The 26234-nt window shown below is 40.7% G+C and overlaps 1 protein-coding gene across 4 annotated transcripts in view; it reads left to right on the top strand.

Annotated features, from left to right (window-relative positions):
• The window catches only part of Opa1 (OPA1 mitochondrial dynamin like GTPase), an 83067-nt gene that overhangs the window by 50440 nt on the left and 6393 nt on the right, over window positions 1-26234 (top strand). For all 4 annotated transcript variants that reach the window (XM_048453943.3, XM_048453944.3, XM_048453945.3 and 1 more), the window contains 4 exons: window positions 2580-2720; window positions 5745-5861; window positions 6571-6664; window positions 7060-7170. In XM_048453943.3, coding sequence (XP_048309900.1) covers window positions 2580-2720; window positions 5745-5861; window positions 6571-6664; window positions 7060-7170 — 463 coding nt within the window. The remainder of the gene's footprint in view (window positions 1-2579; window positions 2721-5744; window positions 5862-6570; window positions 6665-7059; window positions 7171-26234) is intronic.

Genomic DNA, 26234 nt, shown 5'->3' with positions numbered 1-26234 from the left:
ACATGCATATACCAGGTCTACACTCAAACATACATGTGTATATGTGTGTGAATGCGCGCACACATACATGCACATGTTTATATGCGTATACCATCTTCTCATGGCTCTAGAAGATTCTTTAGAATTTTAGTTACATAAACTTTCTAAAATATAATGAATCTGTTTTATTAAAAGATTACAAAAATAAATAAAATGTGGTTCCTTTGTGGTTGACTACGTTGTTCATTTCAGTTCTCTAACTGAATTTCAAAGGAGAGTAGGTGGGCTAGGGAGATGGCTTGGTGGTTAAGAGCACTTGCTCTCCTATGGAAGACATGGCTTTGGTCAGTTCCCCACACTCACAGGACAGCTTACAACCAACCTGGAACTCTAGTTCCAAAGATCTGATGTACTCTTCTAGCCGTTGTGGGCACTAGACATACACATGGTGCATGTATATACATGCAGGCAAACACCCATACCTACAGTAAAATAAATAAAATCTCTTTAAATAAAGAGTAGTTGTAAGCAAAAGACATGAAACAGAATCAAAGGATATGTGGCAATTGTGCTTAGGAAGAATACAGATTTTTGTATATATGGTTTATTATCTCTGAGTTTTACTGTTGGAAGTTCATTCAAACTATTTTACCTTTTAGTAGTAACTTTTGTTAAAATGCATACAAAGTAAATATGAAAATTCAGATGGGAAATATGATAGAACTCATCCTTTGTAGTAAGGGGCCACTTGTTTGGTCTTGGCTGCTCAGCCCCAAAATAACCACACAGAAACTTTATTAATTAAATTACTGCTTGGCCCATTAGCTCTAACTTCTTATTGACTAACCCTTACATCTTAATTTAAGCCATTTCTATTAATCTGTGTATCACCATGTGGCTGTGGTTTACCGGCAAGGTTCCAGGGTGTCTGTTCCCAACAACGACTACATGGCGTCTCTCAACTCCACCTCCTTTCAGTTTAGTTTTCCCCGCAGAGCTCTACTCTACCCTATCACAGGCTTAGGACAGTTTCTTAATTAATCAGTGGTATTCACAGCATACAGAGGGGAATCTCAAATCAATCCTTTAGTAAATATTGAATGAGCGCTTCAGAACAAAATAGCAAAGTTAAATATAAACAACTTTAAAAATGGGTAAATTGCAGAAGAGTGTATGTCACTCCCATACCAACAACCCATTTTCATTCCTTTCAACTCTTTTTGTTGTTGTTGTTGTTTTATTTTTTGAGACAGAGTTTTCTGTATAGCTTTGACTGTCCTGGAACTCACACTGTAGCCCAGGATGGTCTTGAACTCACAAAGATCACCCTGCCTCTGCTTCTCAAGTGCTGGATTAAAGGTGTGTGCCACCACCACCCGGCTCCTTCGAACTCTTCTAGCTTCTCTCCTGTGAACGTCAGTCTCATCCTTCACTTCAGTTCTTAAAGGGAAGAGCATAAATAGAATATAGAATCAAAATAGATAAATGAATGAAAAATAGGTGGTATCCAGTCCACTTGCTGTTGCTTCCTGTGTTCACTGAATCTACTTAATTAGCAAAAGGGATGCTAAAACGTGGGGAAATTCAGAGGTAAAGAGAATAAAATGCTCCCGAAGAGCATAACCTTATTTCCTTGTTTTTATTTGCATTTTTAAATAAAGTTAATGACATACATGATCAGTATCCTGTTTCTTTTCCAATGCCCCACCCTCCTTGATTTATAAGCTCCCTAGGTTAAGTGGTTTGCACCTAAGTGAGCAGCGCATGTGTTCTCACCACCATACAGTTGGGCTGAGAGAAGGCCTGTCTGAAAGACCTTGTGGGACTATCCATCAGAGGTCTCTGGCTCAGACACAGGAAGAGACATTGATTAGAAACGGCTGGTATATGGCAGCTAAACTCAGTATAGTACTGAAAGCCTCCAAAGTAATCAGTGGCCACAGTACTAGCCTCAGCAGCTATTGGCAAATAGACTAACCAGAGAGAGATGTCTCCTGCTCACACATTGTTTTTCTCCAGAATCCATTTAAGAGAAGAAACAAATGCATTTTATGGTCATTGCGAAGGATCTATTTTCTTAGAAGAGGAATCTCGAGCCTTCACCCCATCCCAAGCCCAGGGTAGCATATATAAGATTCAGGCTGACGACTGAGACGTAAGAGAAAAGACACCAGAGTCACCTGGGAGGTGTTTGTGTATCAGTTTTGCTTTTTCCTTTAAAATATTGACTGACTTGAGTTCTCCTCCCCTATTCCTTCTGTCCTTCCACTTCAGTTGAAAACTGCTCATGTGTCCTTCTTACCTAGAAGAAAGAGTGGGGAGTGTCCTTCAAGAGGGGCAGAAGGTGTCCCCTTGTTAGTTTAGATAGCTGTATAGTTCCTCCTGCCTTCATGAGTGACCAGACTTAGCAAGAACAGAAACACCAGACTTTCCTTTGTTAAAGATGAGAAACCCAGGCGTTAGGGAGCTGGCTCAGCGGTCAAGAGTGCTTGCTACTCTTCCAGAGTTCTGTGCCCAGAACCCATGCCCTTCTTCTGGCCTTGATTTTCACCAGTGCCAAGCTTGCACTGTCTAAACAGCCTTCTTTTAACTTGTTCCAGAGTGTTCACAATGAAACCAAGAATGAATTGGAGAAGATGCTGAAGTGTAATGAGGAGCACCCAGCTTACCTTGCAAGCGATGAGATTACCACAGTTCGGAAGAATCTGGAATCTCGAGGAGTTGAAGTAGATCCAAGCTTGGTAAGAAATACTGTACAGGAGTTGGGTACTTAGCTCAGTGGTAGATTGCTTGCATAGCAAGCACAAGGCCCTGGGTTCGGCCCTCAGCTCTTGGAGTGGGGGTACTACCATTGAAAGCCAGCTGAGGTGACGGATACAGTACTTGGAATGTGGAAACAGGAGTTCAAGGTCATCCTCAGCTACGAAGTGAGGCTGAGATAGCCCAGATTGAGAGGGACTGTTTGGAAAAGGCAAAGGAGTGGGGATCGCTTTCTAAATCAGTGCTGCTTATAGTACAGTGTCCCTTCCTCTAAGGAGCTTATAGTACAGTGTCCCTTCCTCTAAGGAGCTTATAGTACAGTGTCCCTTCCTCTAAGGAGCGCCATAAGATCTGGGCTGAGTTCTGCTTGACCGTGTGCACATTTGCTGGGATAATTACAGTCATTTTGATTATATGAAGAGTAGCATTTTTTACTTCACTTTATTTATTTATTTATTTATTTATTTATTTATTTATTTTAATTTTTCCATTCAATTATTTACACTTCCTTCCCTCCTCCCAATCCCCTCCCACTCCCCCACACCCCCTCCTCCCTCTCCCACCCTGCTTGAGAGAGGGCAGGGAACCCTGCCCTGTGGGAAGTCCAAAGCCCTTCCCCCTATATCCAGGGCTAGGTAGCTGTGCATCCATATAGACTAGGGTCCCAAAAAGTCAGAACATGCCGTAAAAACAAGTCCCAGTGCCTTTATCAGTGGCTTCTCTTTACTTCACTTTTTAAAGGGTAGCTAGAGAAATTAAGATTTAGAAAATTGGATTTACTTGAATCGTTATAGCAATTCTTACAAAAGGGATAAAGGGCATCCAGACCTTGTGTCAGTGCTGCTTTATATTTTCAGAGTACAGCTGACTTGTGTAAATATGGCCATTTATATAGACAGATATTCGTGTGTATGGGGAGAGCATAGTTGTATTATTATTATTTTTTTGGTAGCTTTGTTTGTTCATTTTGGACAGTGTCTCACTATATAGCCTTGGCTGACTTGGAACTCACTATGTAGGCCAAGTTGGCCACAAACTAACAAAGATCTGCCTGCCTCTGCCTCCCAAGTACTGTACTACAATTAAATTGGGGCATGCCACATTCCTAGCAACATAGATAATGTTTATAGTGCTTACAGTAAATGTAGCTCAATTATATGTAAGTAGATTTAGGGGAAACGTGCATTTTAATTTTTTATTGAATTAGATAAGACCTTTGAATCCTACCCAATTTCCCTCATTCCTGTAAGAGAACAAGGATAGTCTACACATTCAGCCATCTTTTTCTTAGTTTCAGAATACTTATTTGCAGCACTATATTAAAACAGTTACTGGATCTATGTTTCCTGCTGCCTAGGAGTTAGAATGAAGAGGACTGAAAATCTTAAAAGTTAGCTTAGGGGCTGGAGAGGTGGCTCCAACAGTTAAAAGCACTTGTTCTCACAGATGACCTGGGTCTGGTTCCCAGCACCCACGGTCCCGGTCCACTAGCTAAACCCCTAACTCCAGTTCCAGAGTATCTGGCAGCCCCTTCAGACACTGCTCCCATGTGGTGCACCAACAGACATAGAAGCAAAACACCCGGTAAAACCCAATTAGAAAAATAAAGCTAGTGAGGAAAGCAGCCTGAAAACCTTCTAGGCCCCGTGACTACGCTTAAAGGCCACCTGCTTTGTGTCTGTACTAGCTTTAGATTTTACCTGCTGTCAGGACAGGAAAATTGGTGAGAACCTAAATGCTTAAGCTGCTGTGCATGTCACATTATCTATAAACTGAACATGAAACTTTTAGTTAGGTATAGATAGATCCAGCTTGTCTACATGGTCCTGACTCTCATTAATGAAAGGCTAAAAGGCTGTTCAGTTGCGTGGTGAGTTCAAGGTCATCCTGGTCTACAGAGCAAGTTCCAAGACAGCCAGGGCTACACAGAGAAACTCTGTCTTAACAAGGAAGTGGGGGAGGCATGCAAATTGAGCATCCGATACTCTGATTTAGAAGAGGAAAGTCTAAGTGCTCCAAAACCTGGAACCTTTACCACTCCAGCTTGATATCACAAGAAAATGCTTCATGGCACTGAATCCAGGCACACTATTGTAGTGCAGAAAATTACTTTTAGACTATGTGTGTAAGGTATATATATAACATAAGTGAATTTTGTAGTTAGACCTTTATCCCACCTCTGAAGTATATATGTAAATATTACAAAATCACCGCACCCAGAAATGCTAACAGTTCTGTCCCATGATGTGGTCAGGGTTACTCGAGCTTTGTGTACCTTGATACTTTTAATTTTCTGACACTTGTGTTAATGCAGTAGCGATTTTCTCTTGGAAGTAGAGGGGAACAGGTTGCCACTCTCTGCAGGCAAGAACACCTCAGGTTTTTTTCCTTGTGACACTTTGTTTAGTACATTCTGTAAGGCTGCCATAACAGTCAGGGAACATGGGCTGTCTGGGGATGTGGATTCTCAGGTCGTTCCACTGTACTTATTACTGGTACTGCTCCCTTTAGTGATTGATAACTCAAGTCCCACTTTCTTCATCTGTCCAACTGCTAGTGTTACTGTTTTTAGATGTGATGAACATTAAACACGCTGAGAAACCATAGTGCCACAGTGGTGGGATACTGTTGTGTGACAGTGTGGCAATAGAAAGGATTGCTTTCTGACTGTTGGTACTGGTGGCCATAGTCTGAGACCAGCTTTCAGGTCCTAATGCCGTCCATAGACCAGGCTTTCAAACTCTTGCCTTGGTTTCCCCACTGCTAGCTATGCAGAGATCATCCCTTACCAGCCTACTCTACAGTGAGTGTGTGACTGATTGGTAGATGTGGGAGTCTGAAGACTAGTAAGTCTGATAACTGAACAGGGACGAAAGTGCATTTAAAAGGCGGCACAATGAGAGCGCTGCTGTTGCAGTGAGCTTCCGAAAGGAAGGTGTGCATGCAACTTCACAGCGCTCAACAACGGCTATCATAACGCGTCACTTTTCCTTTTCTCATTTCAGATTAAGGATACTTGGCATCAAGTTTACAGAAGACATTTCTTAAAAACGGCTCTAAATCATTGTAACCTTTGTCGAAGAGGCTTTTATTACTACCAGAGGCATTTTATAGATTCTGAGGTGAGGTTTCACAAAGCAAAAGAAGTCATTTTTAGCACCAGTTGTTGAAAGATGCTAAAAAGCAAACTTCAGCTTTACTATTAACTTTTAAGCCCTTAAGCTTCTGGGAGAAAAGAATGTGTAACTTGTAAAGAATAACCTTTTGTCTTTTCAGAGATTCACCAATTTTGGAATAATTTGACTTCCATGTGTATCATCAGGGGCCAAGGATAGGGGGGCAGTCATGTGTACCCCAGAGTGACTTGAAGCACTATTATGTTTTCTGTAAGGAGGGGACGTGTGTAGAGCATAGGTAGCCACATGTGTGGTGGGGTCCATGTAGCAAAACTTGTTTATTATGCACTTTTATGTGTCATAATTTTCTCACATCACTGGAATCTTGCTTTTTCTAAAAGAACCAAGTTCTGTTAATGGATATAGCTCTCACACCTCTTAAAGGAACCCCTAGGTGGCAGCAGACTGATGCTTTTCAGGCATTTTCTTACAGACAAAAATGCTTTAAAATAGCCCTTGAAAAGCTCTGCTAAACTGTGTTGTTATTAAATTGAAGCTTCTAAGTGCTTTTCTGGTTTATTTCAGCGCAAAGAAAACGTATGCGTTATTAGATAAGCACTGGTGTGCATACTAAAGCTTAGGAAATAAGTTCTGTGTGTTCAATAAAGGTTTTGTTTTTAAATTTGCGTCTGATCTTAACTGTTTACTCCCTCAGCTGGAATGCAATGACGTGGTCCTGTTTTGGCGAATACAGCGCATGCTGGCTATCACCGCCAATACATTAAGGCAGCAGCTTACAAACACTGAAGGTAAGGTAACTTCTAAAAACACTGACTGATCAGAAAAACCTCAGAATCGTAATCTGCTTTAAAATATTAATAAAAAAGAAATTACAATTAGGAAATGATAGGGATAAGAGATGCTATATGTCCACTCCATTAGGTAAAAATTATGGTAAAGAGAGTGGCGTCCTGAACATTGCTTTATGTGTTTGGAATCTGTGTGTCTGTTACATGTCGGCTTAAGAACATGTGGTCCTCAGAATATGGGTCAGATTTATTGATGTATGTACTAGAAAATGAGAAATGCGAATTCAAGTGTAGAGCTAACATGGTGATACATCATTTTCTTTGCACATGGAAATCTTTCATTCTGTACATTCATAAAAACTGTTCTTCTGGGTTTTGTTTTTAACTTTGAACAGTGAGGCGACTAGAGAAAAACGTTAAAGAGGTACTAGAAGATTTTGCTGAAGATGGTGAGAAGAAGATTAAATTGCTTACTGGCAAACGGGTTCAGCTGGCTGAAGATCTCAGTAAGTACTTCCTCCCACCCCAACTTCCGGGATCCCTTCCGCATTCCCTTGTGCGCCCATTTAATCTCAAGCTTAAAGAAAAGTTGCAGCTATCTAGGAAGAACTTGTTTTCTCCTGAAGGTTTGAAATACGACATTGACCTAAAACCTTATCACTTCCAAATACTTGAATGTGTGTTTCCTAGGAATAAAGATTTTTCTCTTAGCAACTTCCAAAGTCTGAATGTACTTAGACTCATTCATCTCTTATTCAGTGTTGCTCTACTGTATGACACAATGGTCCAGACTCATTCTTTCTTTCTTCTTTTAAAATAATGGTATTTAGAAATCAAGTTCTGATAACTATATATGCTTGTTGTTCGTGACGTATGAGTTCCCAGGCCTTCTCAATAGAAAGGGTGTGTGTGCATGTGTGCGTGCATGCGTGCGTACGTGCGTGTGTGTGTGTGCGTGCGTGTGTGTGTGCTGCTCACATATCCACTCCTAATTGTGTGTATCCACCAAAGACTGAAATGGGTACTGGTACTTCCAACTTGTATCCAATTCTATCAAGTATATTCTTAGCTTTGCTCTTCCCTGTGCTTGTAACTCCTTCTGACAGTGAGAACCCAGCTTCTAGACTCCTTAGCATAGTTGCTTATTTTGATCAGTCCTCTTAATGTATAACCAAACTTTTTGCTGCCCCCTTCATTACAAAAATGGTCTTTTCATCCAACTTGGACTCTTGGCTATCCTGTACCAGATCACCGCCACAGTCCCTCACAGTTTGTGTCGATGTGCTTCTTGCCTTGCGGGCTGGGACATCCTGTTAGAGGCTACTCTTCCTCATGGAGTTCTGTCACCAGCCCATGCTCTGACCTTTGTGTCCAGGAATTCCCCATCTCATCTTTCCAATGTTCTCTCTCTCCCCTGAAGCCAGAACAGGCTTCATCTTGCTTGTAGTCCAGCACCCTACATCACATTACCCCACACAGGTCTGCTCCATGGGACCAGGCTTTCAGCACTCCATTATCTCCAGTTGGACTTTTGTACCTGTCACCCCACCCCAACCATATTTGTTTGGAACACATTTGGTTTTTAAATGCTGGTGAGTTCCTAGCATGGCGACTTGCTTGGATCTTTGCAAGCCCAAGGCAACCACAGAAGCATTACCATTCTTAGTAATTGTTGGTAGTCAGCGCCCCATCAGAGTCTAACTAGAGTCTATCTAGTTATAAATGTTCCTTTGAGCCAATGAAACTGCTTTTTCTTTCAGAGTGTACTTAGATCCGTGTGCTTTCTGGCATAAAAGAAAGCACACACTGAATAGGAAGAAGCTTACAGTCTGTAAACTAAGTTTGTAGTTCTGTAGACAGTCATGAAAATGTCCAGAAGAAGCAGGCAAGGGGTCCCTGGTTCTGTGCCCTGCCTCAGCGCTGCTCTCCTTTTCTTGTCTGCCCTGCCTCATCTTGTCTTCTCTTTCTGGCTATCTGAGCTTCCATCGCTTTCTCATGCTACTCTTGCTTTATTCTTTTTCTAATTTTTTAAATATATCTCATTTTACTTATTTCCATTTCTGTCATGTTTGGCTGTTTCATGCCTCTGTAGTAGTGTAGTTAAGTTCGTACTGTGGCAGAAGCCCTGTGTACAAGCCTGGCCTGCTGTCTGTTGTATTGTACAAAGGAGTCCTCAAAGCACTTATTCACTGGTAAAATACGAGCATTTGGAAAACCCTGACTCATGATTCCATACTGTTTGTACAGTTACAGGCAAAGGCTTGCCTTTGTCACAGTGTGTACAATTCCTGTGTCCCTCAGGACATGACTATTAGACTGTGAATTACTTCACTGAAATTTTCCAGCTTCTGCATTTTAAAGTGACAGAAAAGTGATGTGTTTTTTCATAACTTAGAATAGAGTTATTCTGTACAGTTACCATTACTTGCTAGTTGTAATTTGATTATTTAAACAAAGTATGCTAGTAACTCAGATATGTGCTCTGCCAAGCCAAGTTCCCTGTTCTGGTAGTTTTCCTAAGAAAACAGTCATACGACCCCTTGAAGTGATTTGTGACTTTTGTGCAAACAGAGTTATGGTGTTAATGTTCCAAATAATGTTCTTAAAAGCAGGGGTTTCACCCCTGACTCAGCTTCATCAGTCACACTATCGGAGATGAGCCTTGACTGCCCGTGGTTTGAAGAGCTCTGAAAGTGCCTTTTCCTTACTGTCGCTCTTCAGTCTAAGGCCTGGGAATTCAGTCCTAGGTGCTTCCAGACAGGCTGCCCTCTAGGTTTGTTAGTCACGGCTGTATTGTAGGGAACGGGGTATCTAGTATTGTGGATGCATTTAGGATATAGTATGGCGTTACAAGGAGTCAGGCCCCTTGTTTGGCCCGGCCGCCCGGCTAGCTTACACCCAAAATAACCACACAGATACTGTATTAATTAAAACACTGTTTGACCATTAGCTCTAACTTCTTATTGACTAACTCTTACATCTTAATCTAACCCATTTCCATTAATCTGTGTATCACCATGTGGCTTACTAGAGATTCTAACCAGCATCCATCTGAGGTGGAGGATCCATGGCTTCTCCCTGACTCTGCTCTTCTTCCTCCCAGCGTCAGTTCTGTCTTCTCCGCCTACCTAAGTTCTGCCCTATCAACTAGGCCAATTCTTTATTCATTAACCAATGAAAGCAACACACAAACAGAAGGACCTCTTACACCAGTATGGGGCAATCGAGAGATTTGAGTAAGTTCACAGTTGTAAAGAGTGCTGTCACATAAAATTTAGTAAATGTTGGTAGCATTCGTGTCTCACCAGTCATAAATTTACCTGTCTTTCAATTATTCATCACTTTGGATATTCATCAACTGATCATTCATTGGTAGGTAGTACATTATTCTCTTAGGGTTCATTATCATTTTCCACCAAAGTAAAGCATTGAAACAGTTAGGCATGGGAAGAAAGCCCACTTCTTGTGTGAGGAGGTTTGTTAAAGAAGTCAAGACTCTTTGGACACACAATGGTTTCCATAGCTAGAGCGTGGGAAGGACAGGACAAGCTTGGAACACCTAGAGTAAGAAGGAAGGATGTGTCTGGAGTGTGATGTGCCTGTGTCACCTGACACAGTTAGCTAGACCTCAGGATACTGAGACAGTGGCAGATTGTAGCTTATTGAATGTAACACGGGGCTGGGGGTGGGGAGGGGAGGGGGCATATGCAGTGGTAAAGAATAGAATGGTTTATCTTACCCCAAAAAAAAAAATCTCAACAAAAAAAATAGCTGTTAAAAAATTGTATTCAAAGAAAATACCTATAAATGTTTAAAGTGAAAGGTAATTGTCATAGAACCTAAGCAGTTACCATCTGAATCATATGATCAAACCAAAATCCTATATCACCTTATGGAGTGCACTGAGAAGAGACCATTCTTCCCAAAGATATGTGACTTCAGTGTGAGAGTATAGCATGCAAACCCAGGGGAGCGTCCTCTACAGACAAACCCAGGGTAGAGTGTCCTCTACAGACAAACCCAGGGTAGAGCGTTCTCTACTGAGAAACCAGGGTAGAGCGTCCTCTACAGACAAACCCAGGGTAGAGCGTCCTCTCCTGAGAAACCAGGGTAGAGCGTCCTCTACAGACAAACCCAGGGTAGAGCGTTCTCTACTGAGAAACCAGGGTAGAGCGTCCTCTACTGACAAACCAGGGCAGAGCATCCTCTGCAGACAAACCCAGAGCGTGCTCTACCCTGGGTCTGCAGTGCTCACATTCATCAAAGACAAGGCAAAACAAAAGACATAGTCCACATGGAGAGCAACTAGAGGACCTAAAATACTGAATCTGTTCCAAGGGTATCAGCAGGGCACGCAGAAAGTCAGGCTGGTGTTTCCTGGAAGTGCTACACCAGTGTTGGTTTGTTTCTAATCTAAGGCTTCATTGTTTGGTTGTGATCATTTAAGAGAATACTCTTGCTTCCAACTCGTTTACAACAACATTCAGATGTGATGAAGCCTGGTGACAGTAGAAGTTTCTGGAAGGATAAGCTGTTTATAGGGTTGTTGCAGCTTTCTGTGAGCTGGGTGGCTTATTTGGTTTTTTGATAAAACAGAAAAAAAAAGAAAGCTTGTGTTTCTAGCTAATAGAAGATCAGTGTCACATGAAAATGCAGAAAATGAGACTCATAGATGTGATCTGTGAAGATGTCAAAAGACTGAGCACCTCATGGACTATTGAGTGAGATAACAGCTCGTCTTCCTACCTCAATTCTTATTCACAGTACCTCCTACTGTGTGTGAACAGCACACCGTGAGGAAGTTCAACAGATTGTTACAGTGTCTCAATGCCGTACCAACTGTGAGGATGGATGTTTGGATTACCTATCAAATTTTCAGTAATTGTCACCATATGAAATAAGAGTACTTGTTGTCTGAGATTTGTTGTCTTCTTTTCCCTGCCTTGGAAACTGAATATCTGGGCAATAGTAACAATAGATAAGTTTCATCAGTACATAGTGAAATTCTTTTACTTAACTACTGTCCACTAAAACCCAAGTTATTGTTTGTTGTTTTGGTGGGTTTTGCTTTGTTTCTTGGTGGTGGTGTTTGTTTTTTCTTTTTGAGACACGATTTCTCTGTTTAGCCCTGGCTGTCCTGGAACTCACTCCTTGAACTGACCTCAAACTCAGAGATCCCTGCTTTCCAGTGCTGGGATTAGGGTGTGCACTATCACTACCAGGCTCCAAGTTATTCTTTTCATTCTTTGTGTCTTCAGAGTCAGCCAAGAATTAAAGGGATATTTGCAGTCATTTAGATAGCTTGCTCTGAGAGAAGATTCTTTCCCCATTTTTGTTGTTTTTTTTTTCTAGCACTCAATATTAAACTCTATATCAAAATATTAAGTTGTTTATGTGTGTGGACTGATACTTGGCTCACTTGTCTTGAGCCAGAAGACTGTTTTTCATAAGTTCCCATTGGGGTCTCCACTGCAGCCTTTTGAAGTAGCTGTAGCTATTTTTCTCATTTTACAGATTAAAAAATGGAGACTTAGAAATATGTAGTATCTGATCCCAGATTTTTTAATTTATTAGAAGGAAAAATTTTCAGCTTTGGAAAGGATACACACATACATATATTTACCCTTTTGTATTGGGATGTGTACATAGTGGCATGTCTTCCATCCTTCCTGCCTTGTAAGAAGCTGTAACACGAGGGGCCAGCATGTTAGGGTTTCTGTCCCACCAGGTACCTCACAGCTGGCATACCCCAAGGAAAATCACACACAGGACTCCATAAGATTATAAAACTGATTGGCCCATTAGATCAGGCTACTTATTAGCTCTTATAACTTATGTTACCCCATTATCCTTATCTACATTAGCCACATGGCTCAGTACCTTTCTCAGCTGGGCAAATTACATGCTGCCTCTTCGGTGGTCTGCGCAGGAATGGCAGAGGGAACTTCCTGCCTTCCAGAATTCTCCTGTTCTCATTGCATCACCTTACTTCCTGTCTGGTTTTCCCGCCTATACTTCCTGCCTGGCCAATCAGCATTTATTTAAAATATGATTGACAGATTACAGACAATTCTCCCGCACCAAGAAGCTTTGGAACTAAGACTTCCACTCTTTGAAAACATCTGGTTAAAGAACACCAACATGCTTATGAAGTCAACAGCTGCACTGAAGGAACGCATCTTCTTTATATGGCTGTAAACTGTCTCAAGACTACCAGATCCTACTATAATCAGAGTTGCCAAAACCTAGATATTCCCCCATGCTGGTCTCAGCCTCACGATGTATCTAGAATGACTTTGAACTTCATGCTTGACTTGCTCTTTGCTCTCACCTTCTGAGTACTTAAGTATTCCAGGCCCAAAACACCAGGGCTTCTCCCATGCTCATCAAAGGCTCCCAACTGAACCGCAGCCCCAGGCCCCAAGCTAAGAGCTCTTCAGTGAGGCTGTGTTCATGAGCTATGAAATACACCAACCCTTTCAGCTTTAACTGGCTGTCATTCTAACTTTATGGTTTTTGTTGAGTAGGATTGAAAGTGTTAAAATGTTATCTACCAAATTTCTGTGCATTCCTTCACATTAACCAATAATATAAAATAAAGAAAAATACATGAACTATAAAAACAATAATGAACTCTGACTGTTATTGTGCAGTCTTACTTATTGTAATGATATAGTTGAATAGCTTTCATGTTAAAAGCAGTAAAATCAAAGTCACTGTTAATTTAAAATTTCGCAATATCCCCTCTCCCTGCCCCCAGTTAATCTGCTCTGCTGACTGCCTCCATCCTACGCGAGGTGGCAACAGCTGGCCTTTTTACCCGAGCTCAGAGGGATTAGAGAGCAGGAGAGCAGCATGCTCGGCCTCTTGCCTCTGTTGACTGTTCTTTATTGTTTGATGCCTGAGCATCTCCCAGACAGCAAGCAATTGTTACTGGAAACTTAGAGTTTGTTTCTCTTGAGCGTATACAATGCTACTCGGACTCCTCTTTGTGTTCCTTCACGTTCCCACCCTCCTCTTATCCGCCATCCTGTGCTTTCTCTTGATAATTAGAAAGGCACAAAGATACAACCTTTGTATCTTAGGCTGCATGACATTCACTTGTGACGCTAACACTTGGCCATAGAGACTACAGATACAAGGGGTTTTATCTCTGAATTACCAGAATTCAGCAATGTAAGTCATGTTTACTATGAGAACTCTGTTCATTGTGGTTAATATTATTTAATGACAGAAAACAGATATACTTGTTCATTTTTGAATCATGATGACAAAAAAAAAAGCAACAGAAGAATGACCAAAGACGTCATTTGCAAACCCATGGTTAGAACTTTATCAAAACCGCCGAAGTCTATAAAGACACTTTCGGAGACTCAAACACCATCCTAATTTATAGGCTAGTCGTAAGAATTTCTTCATACCCTCTTAAAATCTGAATTAAAAGGCAGGTAGGATATAACTATTAGAACCTTAGTTATCTGGAATGTTTTTATTCTATTGTATCTAGAAAGGGAAATTATCAGGTGAGTCTGAGATTTAGTTTCTGTTGGTTGCTTTGTATGTTTAATCTGCCCCAGTGTTTGCCCTGTCATAGATGAGGTCCTGAAAGATGTGGGACTAACACCACCCCACAAGGGTCACTTTATTTTGAATGTGGAACATAAATGGCATGAAAACAAAGTTCCCTGTGGTCAGTCACCACCACCACTTACTTCCCCACCCTGTTTATTCTGGAGAATTCTTCTGTTCACAGCAAGGCAATTTTCTCTCCATTAGTCAGGGTAGTGTGTGACTGTCACAAATTTAAGTCGTTTGAACTCCAAATGCGGTAGCATGTCACTTTCGTCTATGTAGACTTAACAAAGGAAGTCAGTTTTAACAAGTTTTAAAGAAAAGGATAGCACTGAGTTTAGGTACCTAAACTCAGTCCAGAGAGGAAAAGTGGGGACTGGAGAGGTGGCCCTTTATTATTCTCGCAAAGGCCCAGGTTCAGTTCCCAGGACTCAGAGCAGGCAGCGCACAGCTGCCTGGGACTCCAGCTGCAGGGGCTCCAGCACCTCATTCTGGCCTCTGTAGACCCTGACACACAAGTGACCTGCACACAGATATGCGGGCACTCACATACACACATAAAACAAAAAGAAATAAGTCTTTTGAAAAGAAAAAAAGTGAGGTGCAGTCAGAATACTGGAGAAGAAAGCATGAGAGCAGGACTGAGACCTCACTTCTCTCTCGGTCCTCTTGCCTTTTCATCGGCCCCAGTACCATTTCATCTTTCCTGCTAGGTCATTATCATTTGACCTAAGCCAGTATTTTTCCTCTTGCCTGCTTACTTGCCTTCCCTCGGTGTTAAAAGCATACTCAGCTACTGCCACAGTTGTGTAATTGAGCAGAAAGAAACTGCCTTTCCACTACCCAATGTAAATCGGCCGAAATAACCATTTAAAGAAAATACTCTCCTGTCTATTATGATTGACTCACCCTAGCAGAAGGATCTGGTTCATTTCTGACTACTGTAGCTTGTGTAATATATCATACATGGTCAGTGAATGCTTGATCACTATCTTAATACTGACTTTCATTAGCCCTTCTCCGGACTTCAAAGGGAGGGGTGGCACTGGAGGTGCCAGAAACCTTTCTTCTCTGTCTCGCCAGAAGCTCCGGTTTCATCCCTTGTGAGCGGCTCACATTTGCTGTATTGGCTCTGGTACCCACACCTCCCTTACTGACTTCTCGTAGTCTGGCTTGCACTGTATGGAAACCACTGATTTATGGGCCCCCAGTGATTTCCTAATAGCTAGCCCATCCACTTCACATGCACCAGAAAAAATTAAAATAATTTCTAATATTAAGAATTTAAGCTTATTGGAACACATTTCCCTTGGATTTGAGTATTTTGAAATGGTAATTTCTAGATATATGTATGTTTGTAAAAAGGAAAGAGTAAACATTTCTGTTCTGTGTTACTAGTAACTCTTTAAGCCATCTTTCATGAGTTACTACTTTTGCAAGTTCTGCCACTGTGTATTTTTCACACTAAAGTGAGATAGAGCAACTGAGGGAAAGTGAAGGATTATTTTTACCTGCAGTCTGCATGTGCAAGGCAGGCTCTGCTTTGTGTTATAGCCAAAAAAGGATGCAGCTGACACAAAGAGAAAAGCAACCCTTAGGCTTTTGTTTGAGAAGTCATTATTTCCACACAGAATTCCCTGGGACGAGGCCTCAGTAGTGTGCTTTCCTGTTGTTAATGAGGAATACAGGCTCAAACTGAGCCTTTGGGTGAAAGTACATTTTTCATGGCTCAAATATGTTTTAAAGTCATGATTGAGGAATAAATTGGTATAAAATTAAAAGAATACTTACTTTATATTATACAGGCTACTATATTCAATACTTTGTTACCAAATATCTTCTTTTTTATTGATTTTTTTTTTATTGAGCTCTACATTTTTCTCTGCTCCTCTCCCTGCCTCTCCCCTTCAACCCTCTCCCAAGGTCCCCATGCTCCCAATTTACTCAGGAGATCTTGTCTTTTTCTACTTTCCACAAATATCTTTTTTTGTTGTTGCATTTTTATTTTCACCTTTTTGCATGTTATTGGTCCTCAGACTTTTTCTGCTGGTTACTAAATTCCTTTCTCCATACCACTGAATCAAATATTAGTCAGACTCTCCCCCTCCAAATGGCATAGTTGAAAATAATTCTATTCCATTTACACAATTTGTAAGAACAGGAACACTTACTTTAATTAAGCCAAGTGAGCAGGCCTCAAATTTTAACAAAGTAATCCACTTCAAGAGCATAGTTATAAAAACAATATAATTCAAGTTCAGAGCTATATTCTTATAAGTATGCAGTGATTTTTTTTTAACACTCTCTGTTTTAGACATCACAGGACACAATGTATTTTAAATTGTCCATTTCTAGACATGAAAATGACTATGCAATAGAGAAATAAAAGACAGCGATGGAGCCTGCAGTCGCTGATTCATTAGCCTTTCAGAAGACAGCAGAATAGGGTGACTAGCTTCCCTCTTACAGTGACATCCTAGAAGGGAGGGAAAGCAAGGTGCTTTCATGTGTAGGTTTCTTCATTGTTTTCTAAGGTGAAGTGAGGCTTTATACTTCGAGTATAGAAAATTTTCAGTTTTTACCTCTCTGTGAATAAAGTTGGATTTGTTTTTAAGAACATCAACAAGACTTCTGCTAATTCTATCCTGTAACTGCTGTGAGAGCTTGTACACGCTGTTATAACATAGTTCTTTCTAGGTGGCTTGTGAGTCTTCCACACATTTTATGTCACCCCTTGGGTGATACCTTCCAAATCTTTGTGTGAGTGTGGATGTATATTATATTTAATTGGGGTGGTATTATGAAAAAGTTTTCTAGGTTTCTTCTGATAAGGGGAAACACTTGAAGAACATGCTTATAAGTTAATCTATTTATTACATGCATTTTATCTGACCACCATTACTATGCAAGGAAAATATCATGTGGAATTGTGATAGCTATAGATTTTATGAGAAGAGATTATTTCTAGAAACATGCTCCAGAAGTAAGCTGACACTTGTCATCAACTTTGAATACAAAATAGAGTATATGAAATTATAAAAGCCTTAGAAATTGTCACCAGGTTAGGAAATCAAGTGCAGTTTTAAATTATTATAAATTATAATTTATAACTCATTATTATAAATGAGATTATGATTCTAAATGAGAATAAAACTGTTTCATTCAGTAATCTGTGGATTGGATTTGTGTTGGGGATTTATGTGTATTTGTTTTGTCTTGAGACAGTCACTGGGTAGCTTTGTCTGGCCTGTAACTCACTATGTAGACCAGGCTGACCTAGAACTCAGAAGTCTGCCTGCCTCTGTCCTCCACCCCCAAGTGATGGGATTAAAGGTGTGCATAACCATATCAACATTCTTTATTAGTTTAGAGCAGTGGTTCCTAACCTTCCTTATGCTGGGACCCTTAAATATGATTCCTCATTTTGTGGTGATCCCCAAACATAAAATTATTTTCATTGCTACTTTATAACTGTAATTTTGCTACTAATATGAATCATAATGTAAATATTTTTGGAGGTGGAAGTTTTCCAAAGGGGTCACGACCTATAAGTTGAGAACCATTACTTTAAAGTAAGTTCATTTATGTACTATTATGGAAGCCAGAGTACATATTTAAAACTAGAAATTTGAGTTTCCCCCACTCCTAATAATGCTTACCATTTCCTTAATGAGCAATAGATAATGAAATAATAAATTTGAAGTTGGGGTTAAACTTTTTCAGAATTTCTTTTGAAGTTTTTTATTTTATCTGATTTTATGTATATAAATGTTTTGACTGCATGTATGTAAGTGCAGTGTATACATGCCTGATGCCTGAGGAGACAGGAGAGGGCCCTGGATCCTCTGGAAAGGCAGCCAGTGCTCCTAACCTCTAAGCCACTTCTTCAGCTCTGCCTTTTTAAATTTTAAAACGAGTAATGGTGATGTAATTCTAATCACAGTATAGTCTGCTGGTTTATGAAAGTATGTTTTAAAATTTTAAAGCAAGAACAGATACTGTGGAAAAAAAAAGCCTTGATGAATTACAGACCCACTACAGACTCCCTACACCAGTGTATGGGAAATACACTTCCTTTTTTTTACTTTTAGGTTTTTGAGACAGGCTTTTGCTATGTGGCCTTGGCCGGCCTGGAATTTATAGAGATCCACCTGTCTCTGCCTCTGAGTGCTGGGATTAAAGGCATGCACCACCATGCTCACTGTGAAGCACACCGCTTAGGGTAGATGAAGATATCAGTTGAGGCAAAGGAATTTTGATATTTTGCTATCTTATATTTCTGAACTTTTCCTCCCAATGAGTAAGTACAAAATTCCCTAGAGGTTTCATCATTTGAATTACCTTGTCACGGGAGTGGTGAAACCTGTACATGATGTGCTCAGTCTTAGAAGGAAATTCATGTTTTCCAAATAATATCTCCACGTAGCGTTCCCAGGAGACATTGCATCGGCCTACATGATGATGGCTCACGTCATAGCTGGAAGTCAGTGTGCCTTTCCTCTCCTACCTAGAGTAGTCTATGGGAACACATTGGAGTATTGCTTGAACTAGTGAAATTTTCAGACTGTGATAGTTTAGGGAGATTTTTCTTTCACTGTTAGTTTACATATATAGAGTCATCGACTTTAATGCCTTACACATCTCTTTGATCTTTTCCAGTGTTAGTACTTTGAATTGTAGTAGAAGAAATTCTTCCTCCCATTCTGGGACAGGAATTCAAGTTGTTTTGTTTTTAATGTTTTATCTCTTTTTTGCACAACTTCTTACTCTGAGCTGTGTGCACAGCTCTTATACAGATCTAGCGGGTATACTGCAAGGATTTAAGTTTTAATTTTTAAAGTCTTCTTTTATTATCAAAAAAGCTAGTACATATACATTATGAAAAAATGCTTCAACCAGAGACTATTACTCTTAACACTGTAGCTTAACAGACTATTGAAGTGGCCTCAGGGCAGTTTCTAGGACCATTCTCCTGAGGGCTGTGGGTTGTCTCTTCTGCTTTCTTCTCTGAGCTCACTGTGAGTGCACTTGTATCCAGCTTCTCATCTGGCAGTGGGCTACAGTTCCCTTCCTTTTCCTTGTACAAACTTGGTTTTAAATACTCAGTCAGAGAACAAGCAGCATCAATACAACTCAAACCTCTGGAGAAGTTGTTTTATAGCCTGTGTGTCCCAGAGGCCAATAGTCACTCCTTGAGAGTCGATCCACCTGTTCAGGACCCTGGCTCTCCTGCGTGTGCTTGTGCCATCATCATCCTTCCTACTCCAAAGATGCCCAGACTGTTTTTATCTTAAAATTAATGCATCGTTCTTTCCATATAGACTAACCACCTTTTTACCTTGATTTTCTTATATTCAGGGGAGGGAAAAATGTTTGCCTGCTGCCCTGCTTTTCACGATCCACTTGTTTCTTCCTCATCTCTACCGAAATTGTTCCCATGGATTACTAAAAATTGAGAGGAAAGTAGTGAAAGAGAAAGGAGATATATTCTATTCAGAAAGAGAATATTTCCATGTAACTGCATCATTTCTTATTTTGAATTACATGTCCTGCTTCAAACTTGTCTGTCCCTCATGCTTATTTAGTTAATAGACCATCTTTTAAAATTGTAGGGCTTGAGAGGCGGTTAGAAATTGATGCTCATTGAATTAATAACTTAGCCATTTACATGAGTGTTTATGGCGAAGCTGAGGCTAGCTCTGTTAGCAGTGGTGCCTTTTTAGAATTGCTTGGTGGTCCTGTTCATCTTGAGTCTTTGGTTTCTGTTTGTGAGTGACGGTAGAAACGACAGTCTCTGTAATTTAGCTTCTTAGTTTGTATTGTTAATAAGTGTTTCAGAGCCTGTTTTCTTAGTGAAACAAAGCGTCAGAAATTTAGAGTTTGTGCCAGACAGTGGTGGTGGTGCACGCCTTTAATCCCAGCACTTAGGAGGCAGAGGTAGACAGATCTCTATAAATTTGAGGCCAGCATGGTCTACAGAGTGAGTTCCGTGACAACAAGGGCTACACAGAGAAACCCTGTCTCAAAAAACAAAGACAAAACCAAACAAAAAAGAAACTTAAGAGTCTGTACGTGCACATATGCTCAGCACACACACACACATATCTGTTATTTTTTAATTAAAATATAAATTGTTTCTTTAAAAAAGAATCTAGAATTTGGGGCTAAAGAGATGGCTTAGGGGTTAAGAGTATATACTGCTCTCAGGGGGGACCCGAGCTTGATTCCAGCACCATATCAGGCAGCTGAGCAAAAGAAAGTGTAATTAAAGTTTTGAGGATGATCTCTAATTGACTTAATCTGTGACGTCGGCTCAGCGACTGGCTTGTTTCCTGCTCCTGCCGCACCAGCACGGGCTGGGCTTTTCTAACCACAGGCTGTGAGGTCTGAACTTGAGCACTCGCTTGATGCTCTCTGACTCTCTGATGCTGGCACATTGTAGATTTGGGGCTTTTAGATTTAGGGAATTCAACTAGAAAAGCAGAAGTCTATAAAATTTCTGGTCCCAAGTATTTCTAATTGGGAAGAGTCGGCTTGTATTAGTAACTAGACCCCCTTGCAGGCCCAGTGCTTCCGACAGGCTAGGCAGTACTTTGCCTAATGGAGCATCTGATTTAAGAGCTATAAGTCGCATTACATTTTTTATTTATTCTCAGCCTAAGCTTGACTAAAGCTTTCAATTCATAAATTGGAATTACACTCTATGAGCTTATATTTGTTCTTCCTCTTTTGAAATTACGTTAATGAGCTGTCTGAGACTCACTCCCGGGCTTCGTTTGTCTGCTATAACTCCTTTCTCAGGCTTCAGTCCTGAAGGTCTTTTGACAAACCAATATTTATAACAGTTTGACAGCAGGACGAGGCCAGCTTGAAGGAAGACCCTCTCCAGGACCCGGTCATGCAGTTCCAATCTTGGCCTCCTTTCTTCTGCTGGGAACACGCATACAGCAGCACCTCCCGAGCATTTTCTTGTCCCAGGGACTGTCCATTCACTTCCCATCTGTTTGCAGTCTTAAAGGAACAGAAGGGGCCCTCTTCTTATAAATCTGTCTTTGCAAGTGATAAATGATGCCCTACCTCTTTAAGGGCTGCCTGGGTGGTTTTTCTTTTTTCAAAATGTTTCAGCTTTCTACTCAACAAAATTCAAAGTAAAATATACTTTTAAAAAATAGGAGAAAAGTAGAAAAGACAAACTAAAAGATTTTAACTTCATATTTAATTGGTTGGACAGAATAATTTACTGACCTTATCCATTGTCGCAAATAATTGTCTATGTTAGTATTTCATTGAAATATGGTATTTAGATTTTCTATACTGGCAATACATGGGCAAATGAAATGATTCATTTTTGACAAAGTATATTTTAGCTTATTAGAGGAAAAACAATGTATCACTAATGAATTAGAATATTAAATAATTTTAAATTTTTGTTATCATAATGTGAACTGGTATAATTTAAATACTTTGTGTCCCGGACACAAAATAAAATGAGTCACACTAGACAGTTGTAGCCTCATGGCAGACTCTGTGACCTTTACTGGAAACGATGGTCACGAATGCCATAACAGCTCATTCTCTGTTATTTCTGAAAGTAAATGCTGTAGACACTGCTAATGTCGGCTTTGCTAAGAATTGAGCGTAGCAAAAGCATGGTGGGCATACAAGTAGTCCCACTACTCAAGAAGCAGAGACAGGAGGATTGCCATGTGTTCAAGGCCAACCTGGGCTACATAGCGAGGCCTTTTCTCAAAGTTTTAAAATAAAGAAAAGAATAAAATATAAATCATTTTTCCTTCCATAAAAAAGAATTCTCTAAAGGTTAAATGTGACAAATACCGTCATTTCCACCATTACCCTACAGGATGCTTTAAAGTTCTGATTTTAAAAGCATCATTAGTATAAAAAGCCTGAGTCAGCAGGCAGTGCACATCTTCTGCACAAGTATGACCTGATTAGGGCTGCTCACACTTCAGGTGCACACTCCAGACGTCTCTGTGTGCTCCTAGACATCAAATGGCCAATACCCATGGAAAGGAAGGCTGAACAACTGGTTCTTGTGGCCACTAGACCACCACACAGCAGTTTGGATTAGGAGTAGGATGGATCCATCTGCTAACACACCTGATAGAAATGTCTCTTAGTGGTCCTCTCAGAGTGGACACTCGGTTTCTAGGGATGTGTTGTTGGTATTGTTGCTGTTGCTGTTGTTGTAAGTCTACGGTAGCCCAGGTTAACCTTGAATTTGCTCTGTAGCCCAAGATCAAACATGACTTGCATGTCTGATGCTCCCTGCCCTCCATCTCCACCTCCCACCTGGTTTATGCAGTATTGGAAACTAAACCCAGGGCTTCATACGGGTCAGGCAGCGCTCTAGCAGCTGAGCTATGTTCCCAGCCCTGGGTCTTCAGTATCTGTCCTCAGTGTGAGCCAGTAGTATAAGCACTCCTGGGAGAATCCACAAGATTGTCCAAATACTCAGTTATTTAATTTGACTTGTCTAAAGATAAAATGCATCTCCAGAAGTAGATGAATTTTCCATCCCACATATAACTGCTTTCATTGAGCAGCTCAGCCTTTTAGTGAGTATGATATAACCAAAAGTTATCTCATAACTTGGTCAGCACCTTGAATGGCACTGTTCTCTGTTGTTAAATGAGACAGACCCATAGTCATGCATAGGTAGCTGTGTTGAAATTAGTGGTCCCATCTGACTAGGAAGATTCCAGAATGTAACAGCTCTAAAGACCTAAATGTAAGGCTGCTCTGTGTTCATGCCAAAGTCCTTTGGAGAATAGACTTCAAAATATTTAGAAATTATATGAACGTTCTTTTATATTCACCAAAGGAGCCTGATAGGAGTGCTTGCCTTAAAGTGTTTTTTTTTTTTTTTTTAAGTGCCAGGTGGTGGTGGCACATGCTTTAAACCCAACACACTGGGAGAGCAGCAGGAGGATAAGTTCGAGGCCAGCCTGGTCTACAGAGCAAGTTCCAGGACAGTCAGGACTACACAGAGAAATTTTATGGGAGGGAACAGGCTTTAAGAAAACTGGATTCGGAGCCAGGCATGTTGGTGCATGCCTTTAATCCCAGCATTCAGGAGGCAGAAGCAGGTCCATCTCTGTTAGTTGGAGACCAGCCTGTCTACACAGTGAGGTCCAGGACAGACAGCAATGAGAGCCTCTCTGGGAAAAGGGAAAGAAAAGAAAGGAAGCTGTGCTTATCCGGGAGTCACTGAGCTGTGTATGTTTTAGCAAACATGGGGTTGCTCTGTTCCCCTCAAACTTTAAGGCGACTTTGGGGACATTAAGTAGCACATTTTTAATAGTACCCTTTAATGTTTAAATTAAGTTTCACTTGAGGCAAAACAGTGAATGAACAAGTAATCGTAGTTATCAATTTTGTTTATAGTTTTGATCATTTTGGTTCTGATTTCCTATTTCCCCTTCGTAATTTTTTTCCTTGTTTCTCTGTATCCTAGATTCCTATAGTCCCTGAGTTTTAAAGGGCATTTATAGAGTACAATTGTGTGATAAACAGCAAATGTTTTCAGTAGGGTGTGTGAGCTCCTAAGGAAGAGGGGTGCCAATCATTCCAACCTTGCAGTGAACAGCCCTTTACTGAAGAACTTCACCCACATGTCCCAAAGTGTGTGTGCACCATGTTACGGGGTAGCTGTTAGGTGGTTTGAATCTGTGGGTGTATGGTTTCTTAAAGCGCATTGTGTTAGTTCTTCAGCTGATTTCTTCATGCTTTCTTTAAAGACATCAAACACTGTCTTAGGTTTACTTTAGAGCACGAGGTAGTGTTTTATGGGTGGCTCTTTGTTCATGTTCTAAACTGATATTAACCACTGAAGTGAGCCCTCTCCCAGGTTAGGCCTTTTGGCAGTTGCAGTGTATTCAAAACCTAATTACAGATTAGTCTGTATTTGGGACTTTTAGAGCAAGTATCAGAAGACTCAAAGCACTGAGAGTAACAGTGCCATTTCATGTGGGGATAAAGAGACCTAAAATGTGAATGGGTGTCAAGTCATCTGAAGAGAAGAAAAAAGAGAAGGAACGTCATTCACTGAGGCTGGTGGTTTATGAGTTGAGGATTATGGGAATATTCATGACTCAATCACGATGCACAATGAATCGATGTTTGAGATGGCTCATCTTTTAAGTAAACATTGGGTAAATGGGAACGAGCCTCTGTATTCACTAGATGTAGAACTGTGTAACAGAATGGTTTAAGCCCTTCCTGAGTCGATTTAATTTATCAAAGAGACCACAGATTTTATAAGAATTCTCTATGTGAATATTTAACCCAAACTTTTGAGAGGAATAGGAGTTTGCTTTACAACTAACCATGCTGATTTGTGCTCATTTCTGGTTTTTACCAAACGTATTCTGTTTTACATAAAAGGTAATACTCCAGTGCCATTTGCTCTGTTGCTCTTCTGCTTTGGCATGAAGCAGCAGCCCTCCTGTGTGTTACATCAGAGGAAAGCGACCATGGCTCATCCTAGCAGGGATGCCTACAGGACTGAAAGAGACAAACAAAATGTCAAATTTGCAGTTACTTCAAAAGAGTAGATGTTCCTCAATTGAAAGTAAAAGAATAAGCAAGGAATGCATTTTGTTTGGTTGGTTGGATTGGGGTTTTGTTTCAGGTTGGTTTGGTTTTAGGGTTTTGGTTTTTTGAGACAGGGTTTCTGTGTGTAGCCCTGGCTTTCCTGGAGCTAGCTCTGCAGACCAGACTCTCTACCTCAGAGATCCGCCTGCCCTTGCTGGGATTAAACACTAAGGAATGTTTCCTAAAGGAGGAAAGCAGCTGAGCAGGGAAGAGCAGAGGACCACAACTCACAGCCACACTTGGCTGCTCATATGCCCACACAGCACAGGCACACGTACGTGTAATTACAGGTAAACCTCTTCTAAAAGGGGAAGGTTAGAATATCTTCATGTCCCAGACGACTCCATCTAGTTCATCTTAGAGGTGAAAAGGACAGCTGAATTTCTTCAGGGTGAAAGTGATGCTTATTGACAACTTCTTTTCTTCTTGTATCAGCCCGTTCTCCCTTCTCCTCACACCTCCCATCCTCGTTACTTCCAGTACTTACTTAAATACTCTTGTGGCATCCTTAAGGTTTTGTGGCAAGGCAATACCATCAATTGTAACATTTATCATAAAAGTGTAGATTTTTAAGAAATTTAAAATTTTCTTATTTTTGTGTTAAACAGTTCTTTAACTTTCATTTAGAAAAAAAAATATTGCTTACCTCTTCATTTTCTAAAAATTGGATTTCCCTTTAGACCTTCCAGGTTGACACTGCCTCAGTGGGGCTTTGTCTCCTCACACAGACAGCTCCTGCTCCGACCTGTCCCCTGTGGGTGACACCACTGTGCCGCCACACACCTACAGACAGTCTGCCCTCGGAGGATGGCGGCCACTGATAGGGCAAAGGTTGGCAAAGTGACCTTGTGGCTGCCCAGTTGTACTTAGCTCATGTAGGGAATAAAATTGGATTATTCTTTCTGCATATGGCCTGACATTCCCAGAGAGACCGCCCAGCAGGGAGTGATGGGGGCTGCAGGGCTGAAGACACCGGTGGGAGTTCACCTGGGAGTTCACCTGTGTGTGCTGCTCAAGCTCGCCAGGGCCTCGCTGGGGGTTTTCTTGTTTGTTTTGTTTTTACAAAAACTATGATCATCTCTAGAACTGCAGTGAGATAATTTGAAAAACTTTTTCTTCTCTCTTAAAGAACAATTTAAAGAACTGAAATGTATATGAAACTCAGAAAAATACTCATTTTTTAAAAATCACCTGTTTTTAAACAACTAAATGAATTTGTTTTAAAACTAAGACTGGTTTCTTTTGGAGAAGCAAATGTGTTTGCTAGTTTGACTGCTGATTAAGAAATGGAAGATAGCCTGCCAGAGAAGTGTAGGCTGCAGTTCTAAGGACCTGCACAGCGGCTCAGGGAGCGTTGTAGTTTGCTTCTCTGTTTCAGTGC

Source organism: Myodes glareolus, chromosome 2 (genome assembly GCF_982192425.1).
Source record: "Myodes glareolus chromosome 2, mMyoGla1.1, whole genome shotgun sequence".
NCBI lineage: Eukaryota > Metazoa > Chordata > Mammalia > Rodentia > Cricetidae > Myodes > Myodes glareolus.
This window is presented reverse-complemented; position numbering and strand designations above follow the sequence as displayed.